At 41.5% G+C, this 7862-nt stretch overlaps 1 protein-coding gene across 1 annotated transcript in view; it reads right to left on the bottom strand.

Moving 5' to 3' along the window:
- LOC106526106 (thyrotropin-releasing hormone-degrading ectoenzyme) overlaps positions 1–7862 on the bottom strand; it is a gene marked incomplete in the record, with an annotated part of 168985 nt that overhangs the window by 54531 nt on the left and 106592 nt on the right. The window contains 3 exon segments of the mRNA XM_014020594.1: positions 976–1041; positions 1237–1374; positions 3519–3632. Coding sequence (XP_013876048.1) covers positions 976–1041; positions 1237–1374; positions 3519–3632 — 318 coding nt within the window.

Raw genomic sequence — 7862 nt, 5'->3', positions numbered from 1 at the left:
AAATAAATAAATAAATAAATAAATAAATAAATAAATAAATCTAGACCAGTTCCAGGAACAGGATCCAACACAAGTAGACGTCACTTCCTGCAGCGGTGAGCACAGCTAACCAACCTGAGCTGAAGTTCGGTTTGGTTGTAGCTGAAGGCTGCTTTGATTTAAAAAACTTAATTTAATTTTATTTACAGTTTTATTACAAAAAAAGTTAAAAGTCTTCAAGAATCAGATGAAATCAGATGTAAAACGTTAAACTCAAGCTTTTATTGTGAAAGATGGATAAATAAATGAATAAATAAATAAATAAATAAAACTAGACGGGTTCCAGGAACAGGATCCAATGCGAGATGATGTCACTTCCTGCAGCGGTGAGCACAGCTAACCAAAGCGTTAGCTTCACAAACCATTAATCTGCTAACAGGTGGAAGCTAACGCTAACTGCTAACAGGACAGTCAGTTGCAGACCGGTGGGACGGACACAACCTTGCTTTCTATTGGTTTAATTTGAAGGTGGGTGGGATCATCTGTGGCACATCGGCCAATCAGAACCAGTTACAGCTCTGTCCAACTTGTGATACGTCCAGTTGAACCCTTTCAAAATAAAAGCATTTCTTTGATGAGTTTGTATTTTATAGTTTGAAGTTAATCAAATGTATATTTATAGAGTCCATTTTAGTAATTGTTCTTTAAATATTGTTAAATTTTTATTTCTTATCTTGAAGTTTAACAGCTAAAGATGCTACATGCTAACATGCTAACATGCTAACATGCTAACGCACTGAAATATATTTTTATTCAGGATCAAAATAGAAGTTTTACATTTGTGAATGTTTTTACTGGGTTATCAGAAGCTTTAGGAGTTTCCGATGATGTCACTTTAGACCAATCACAGCTCGTTTTCAGTCATCAACAAACGACGGGTGGTTCTGAAGTTCTGGAGACAAACAGAACCTGGACCAGGTGTGGGTCTGGACTTACATTGAGGCCTTTCTGGAACAGCGGCTGGCCCATCACGTTGGCCAGCATTCGGATCAGCGCCGCCCCCTGCAGGCCGCACAGAGAAACAGCAGAAACTCTTTAAAGAGGAGTTCTGTGGTGAGGTTATGAACAGTTAATATCTTACCTGTTGAAGARAGATTTTTAAACAGTCTGGAGAAACGTTTAGTTTAATCTACAGCAGGTAAGATATTGACTGTTTCTAACCTTTCAACAGAGGTCTGGTGTAAAACCTGGTCCCACCTTCTTGTAGGCGATCCAGTCGAAGACCCGGTCTATGTCGGTGGCCTGCTGGACCTCCTGGGAGATGGGATGAGAGGAGCTCAGGCCGTCCAGCAGCATCACCTCATGGAGAACATCAGTGAGGAACCTCTGCTTCTCCTGGAGACACACATCTCATCAGGTCCAGGTTCTGAGCTGGACCCGACCCGCTCTGAACCAGAACCTGCTCCAGATCGGAGGATTTTTAATTAATTAAAAATTAAAATAAACAAAGAAAATTAAAACTGTGAGGAGCGGGGTCTCCTCAGAGGAGAGGGGTCTCATCACAGGAGCGGGGTCTCCTCAGAGGAGAGGGGTCTCCTCAGAGGAGAGGGGTCTCCTCAGAGGAGAGCGGTCTCCTCAGAGGAGCGGGGTCTCCTCAGAGATGAGACGTCAGGTCTGATTAACGAGCTCTTTGAATCACCTGGAGGGAGGAGGAAGAGGAGGAGGAGGAGGAGGAGGTCCAGCTGGTCGTGATGGAGCAGATGCTGAGTTCAGGAGCAGCTGAGGAGCTTTAAACGTCTCCTCCTCCTCCTCCTCCTCCTCAGTCTGATGAAGGTCTGGTTCTGTACAGAAGCTTCTGGTTTCTGTTTGATCCACAAACTTTAAATATTTGATCTGTTTTTATTTCTCAGTAAATAAAGTTTGTTTTTGTTTAAATGTCTTTATTCTGACGACTCGTCACGCTGACGTCATAAAAAGTGACAAAGCTCTCATGTGAAATCAGCTCTTTAAAAGATGAAGAACCTGCAGTCACTTTAACACCTTTAATTTATTGTAACTTTAAATCTTTTCTGAATCTAACAGGAGTTTATTTACAGCCTGAAACAAACAGGTTTTTATCTTTAATCTAAAGGAAACGAGACGTTTCTGTTCAGGAAAATAAAACTCCACTTTAACGTGAAAACAAAGAAACACAAAGTGAATCCTGAGCTATTTGAACCTCTGGTTGATGACTTGTTTAGAGGAAAAGCAGCTCCTCGTGTTATTTCTGTGAAAGCTGCAGTAAAGAGAAGAATTAGATCACACATCTGTTTCATCTGCGTGGTTTTATTAAAGCTTCGGCTGCGTGGAGCTGCAGGAAGATGGGTTTACAAACGCTACGTCGCTCAGACACAGGCTGTGTGTGCCGGCACAGATAAGCCTTGTGTGTCTGTGTGTGTCTGTGAGTGTGTAAACAACCACACTCCTGCGGAAACTAAAGACACTCTGCTGTAATTTAAACTTCTGCAGAAGTTTCCAGCGAGGTTGTCCTTCGCAGGGAAGCTGCCAGGAATTCATTTCCAATTCATCCAAGCTTTAGACCGAGCCGCTCCGAGCTCCTGCTGCCGACGCAAACATTAAATAAATAAATAAAAATATTAAAACGTTATCTGCTGACCAAGAGGAACAACAGACTCACAGCCAGGAGAAAACTGATCCGTGGGAGTTCCAGGAGCAGCTCCACCTCCTTCATGTTCACCTGGCTGACAGCAGGACCTGTTCCTGCCTCAGACCGGAGTTCCCCAAGGAGCCGCTCTCGGTCCCATTTCATCTCCCCTCTCTTTTTAAATACTGCTGTAATTTTTCACTAAAACTTCCGTATCAATAAACTGAATGAAACATTTAAAGCCTGAACCAGATGTCAGGACTTTACAGACTCTCATGAAGAGGATAAAACCTCCATGTTTACACTCACCAGTGTTGTACAAAGTACCACAAAGTGATACTTGAGTAAAAGTACAAGTATATTACCATAAAAATACTTTCGTAAAAGTTAAAGCCTTCAATAAGAATATTACTTGAGTAAAAGTCTTAAAGTATCTGATATTTTTTGTACTAAAGTATCAAAAGTAAGTTTCTGACACAAAATCTACTTAAGTATTAAAAGTAAAGGTACTGAGTAAAACTGAGTAGTTATGACATTCATTGGGAGGTGACTTCTCCAAAAAATATATTTTCTAACAGCGTGCAGCTGTGATGGGTTGTGTACAAAGTAATACTGTGTCAGAATAGTGTATATTTATACTTCTCATCCAAACACAATTAAATTCACTCTTTACAGGAAACACAATTTATCAGGATAATATTTATTTTTAAATAACAACAACCTGGAATAAAATAGGAGAAATTAATTTCTACTCCTTACATTTTAAAAAAATGTAAGGAGTAGAAGTAAAACATACGCTGAAAAATAATTATTCAAGTAAAGTAGAGATACCCAAAATTTCTACTTTCGTACAGCAACAAAGTATTTGTACTTAGTTTCCAGCTCTGCCACTCACCATGTTCCACTTGGGGAACAGGAAGTCGGTGCCGACGTACTCGAAGAAATGAGCGAAGCCTTCCTTTAACCAGACGTCCTCCCACCAGACCGGAGTCACCAGGTCCCCGAACCACTGCAACAAAACCACAGAAGAAGAAACATGAAGCCCAGAAGCATCAGAGACAAAATGTTTCAATCATTTCCCTCCTGAAGTTTGGCTCATTTTAACTAAACGTGATGAAAGATCAGTTCCTCAGAGCTTCAGATAAACCAGAGCTCAGGTTTACTTGATCAGGTTTTAGTTTTACTAACCTAACTGCTCGGCTGTTTGGTAGATGTGAGGTTCTGCTCAGCAGCTTTGAATTTCCAGCCTTGTGTCTCAGTTTCCCACAGAAACAAACAGAGGATTACAGGACTTTAATAAAACCAGGACCAAACTTTGAGACGTTTGGACCCGTCTATTTCCTGGAAGCACTGCCTGAGTCCCTGCAGGTTCCCTCTGAACCTTGAGCTGCTCCGGTGAAAACCCGAACAAGTCAAAGACGAGAAATTCTGCGGGTCCAGAACCGAACGGCTCAGGTTCTGTTAGGATGGGAGTGATGTGGTCTGTGCTGGATCAGAACCGGAGCGGGGGAGGACCTGTCGGTGTTTGTTTCAGCACAATCACAGGCTGCCATGTTTCTGAGGCGGCGGGGGCGAGGACGCCCACCTCAGTGGAGCGCAGCCAGCCCAGCTGCTGCTCGTCTTCAGGATCGTTAGAGTCTGAAGGACGGACCAGAACCAGGGCCAGAACCAACACAGACCTCTCGCATTTATTAACAGCTGGTGCTGAAATGTTTTCTCATCTCACATTTGTTATTTGAAGGTGTTTTTTCAGCTGAGCAGCTGCAGCTCTGGAAGCTGCTCACTGATCTGTTCCTGAAGAGTTTCTCTGCTGCTCTGATGGTTAATCTTTGTCTCATCAACAGCAGCTCTGAGTCTTTCATCACTTCCTGTTTGTCTGAGTCTTTCATCACTTCCTGTTTGTCTGAGTCTTTCATCACTTCCTGTTTGTCCGAGTCTTTCATCACTTCCTGTTTGTCTGAGTCTTTCATCACTTCCTGTTTGTCTGAGTCTTTCATCACTTCCTGTTTGTCTGAGTCTTTCATCACTTCCTGTTTGAGTCTTTCATCACTTTCTGTCTGAGTCTTTCATCACTTCCTGTTTGAGTCTTTCATCACTTCCTGTTTGAATCTTTCATCACTTCCTGTTTGAGTCTTTCATCACTTCCTGTTTGTCAGGGTCTTTCATCACTTCCTCTTTGAGTCTTTCATCACTTCCTGTTTGAGTCTTTCATCATTTCCTGTTTGTCTGAGTCTTTCATCACTTCTTGTTTGAGTCTTTCATCACTTCCTGTTTCATCTGGAAATACAGAACAAAGTCCAGGAAACATCATGCTAGACAAGTTTAAAACTAAACATCCTGTCAGAGGCTCACAGAGCTTTTTATCTACCATCCATCATCCATCCAATCATCATCCATCATCCAACCATCATCCATCCATCCATCATCCATCTGTCCAACCATCATCCATCCATCCATCTGTCTAACCATCATCCATCCAACCATCATCCATCCATCCATCATCCAACTATCATCCATCCAACCATCATCCATCCATCCATCCATCATCCATCCAATCATCATCCATCTGTCCAACCATCATCCATCCATCATCCAACCAATCATCATCCAACTGTCCAACCATCATCCATCATCTATCCATCCATCATCCAACCATCATCCATCCATCCATCCATCATCCAACCATCATCCATCATCCATCCATCATCCATCCATCATCCATCATCCAACCATCATCCATCCATCCATCCATCATCCAACCATCATCCATCCATCCATCCATCCATCATCCAACCATCATCCATCCAACCATCACACCAGGTGAACCATTATTAAAATGTAAGTAAACTTGTGACAAACTTTGGCTCAGATTTCACCAGATGTTTTCGTTCAGTTTGATTCTAAGTGAAAACTTGTACATTTATATCAGTTGTGTGTTGAACAGTGAAAAGCTTCTCTAACATGACTGCATGAAGTCACGTCCTTGTTTAAATATCTCTGTTCCACAGTGTAAATAACATCTTTAATGTTTCAATCAGGTTAATGTTCCTTTAAAAACCTGTCAAATTGACTAAAATGCAGTGATAAGAAAAGACGAATGTGGTTTAAACTGTGGTTTAATTTAAAGATATTAATATTTTTATTAAAAGAATATCTCCTGACACTGATATGATGCACAGAGTCGAACCAGTCCAGAACAATYAAACATGTCTGAGTTTTCTTTTATCAAGGAGTCCCTGTAAACGAAACAATTCATCTTTAATGATGCTGCTGTTTTTAAGTGTTTTAGCCAGAAGCTGTTTGCTTTGTGTTCTGATGCAGATCATCTGATAATCCCTGCTGTCATGGGGGGAGGAGTTAACTCACGACAGATCAATAATATAACAGGAGAGAATCTGCTGACGAAGCATTTAATCAGACAGAACTGAACAGAGTCAGGGTTTTAACTCTTCAGATTCAAGATGAAGCCTGGAGTTCAGACATTTATCTGCTTCATTAAACACGACAGAGAGGTTTGATTTCTGCTGCCAGATCCAAGTGGGTCAGTTAGTTCTGTGTGTGTTCTGGAGGACGGCTTTAACACCACAGAGGTTCTGTTTCATGGTGACAGCCTGAGAAAATGAACTAATCCTCCACACTCCCTCTCTGGTAATTAAAAACGACAACTTCAGGAGTTTTTGTCTTCATTAGCTCCTCTGTCGCTTCTCCTCTGGTTTCAGCCTCGTTAAAACACCTCCGGTGGGTCGGCTCGTTCTGACGGGGGGACTCGGGTTTGTGCGGTTCCGCTGTTGTCATGGTTTCACTGGAGCATCGTGGGCGGGGTGGTGGTGGTGGTTGACAAATAAGAAGCTGAAACGAAAACGATGCAAACCTGCAGAGAAGAGAAGCTGAGACGAACGACAAGAATTAGTTTCCAGGATTTTTCTTCAGCTGCAGGTCCAACGGGTCCAGAACTCTTTAAACCCACCAAGATGGAGGTTTGTACCTGTGTGTTCCTGCCTGTAGACCCTGAGACCACCTGTGTCCAACATGTTTCCACCTGAAGGCCAAGCCCCGCCTCCTGCAGCTTTATTTCAGGACTCAACCAGGAAGTGTTTAGTAAATCCTCTCGTCAGACAGACAGCAGTGTGGTCTCACTCAGATGCCCAGTTTGTCAGATTTAAAGGATGAGCCAAACCCGGACCTCCTTCATTCTCCTCCTCCTGTCTTCACCTCAGTCCTGCCGTCTTCCAGAACAAAGCAGATCTGTTCCTCTGATCCCACCCCCCCCGTCTGATAAATATTCATCTCTCACTCCAGCCGAAGGACTGAATCTGATTATTCTGCTTCCTGTTTGGAGATCCTCACGGTGCCGCCACACAAACTGAGCTACAACTTCCTGTTCAGCCACTCCACTGGATTTAATGTGGAACCAGTCAAACGATGGTAAAATYTAAGGATTAACTTCTAATAAAGGATCAGGATCGACTGCAGCTGGTAGAACCCACCCAGGTTTACATCAACACTATGACCAGAGGGGTTTTATTTACAGACGATACTTTTTTTTGTTAAGGTAAAGATATAAATAAATGTTTGAGATGGTCCAGAAAGAATGAGAAAATACAAAATTGGTTTTAACAAAACAAATTATTAAATCTGTATAAAACAAATTCCATGATATTTAGTAACAGGAAGACAACTGTTGATTTGTTATTTAAAGTAAATTTATTCAGATCTGTGAAGTCAGTGAGCTGAAATCTGTGGGTGTCACCACTGATGACAAACTGACATGGAGACATCCAGGGTATAGATTAATCCAGGGTATAGAATAATCCAGGGTATAGATTAATCCAGGGTATAGATTAATCCAGGGTTTAGATTAATCCAGGGTATAGTTTAATCCAGAGTATAGTTTATAGTTTAATCCAGGGTATAGTTTAATCCAGAGTATAGTTTATAGTTTAATCCAGGGTATAGTTTAATCCAGGGTATAGTTTATGGTTTAATCCAGGGTATAGTTTATAGTTTAATCCAGGGTATAGTTTATGGTTTAATCCAGGGTATAGTTTATAGTTTAATCCAGGGTATAGTTTATAGCTTAATCCAAGATAAAGTTTAATCCAGGGTATAGTTTAATCTAGGGTATAGTTTAATCCAGGGTGTAGTTTATAGTTTAATCAAGGGTATAGTTTAATCCAGGGTATAGTTTATAGTTTAATCCAGGGTATAATTTAATCCAGGGTATACAGTAGTTTAATCC

This window comes from Austrofundulus limnaeus, unplaced genomic scaffold (genome assembly GCF_001266775.1).
Source record: "Austrofundulus limnaeus strain Quisiro unplaced genomic scaffold, Austrofundulus_limnaeus-1.0 Scaffold259, whole genome shotgun sequence".
Lineage (NCBI taxonomy): Eukaryota > Metazoa > Chordata > Actinopteri > Cyprinodontiformes > Rivulidae > Austrofundulus > Austrofundulus limnaeus.
The sequence above is the reverse complement of the archived record's forward strand: the minus strand, read 5'-3'. Positions and strand labels throughout refer to the sequence as shown.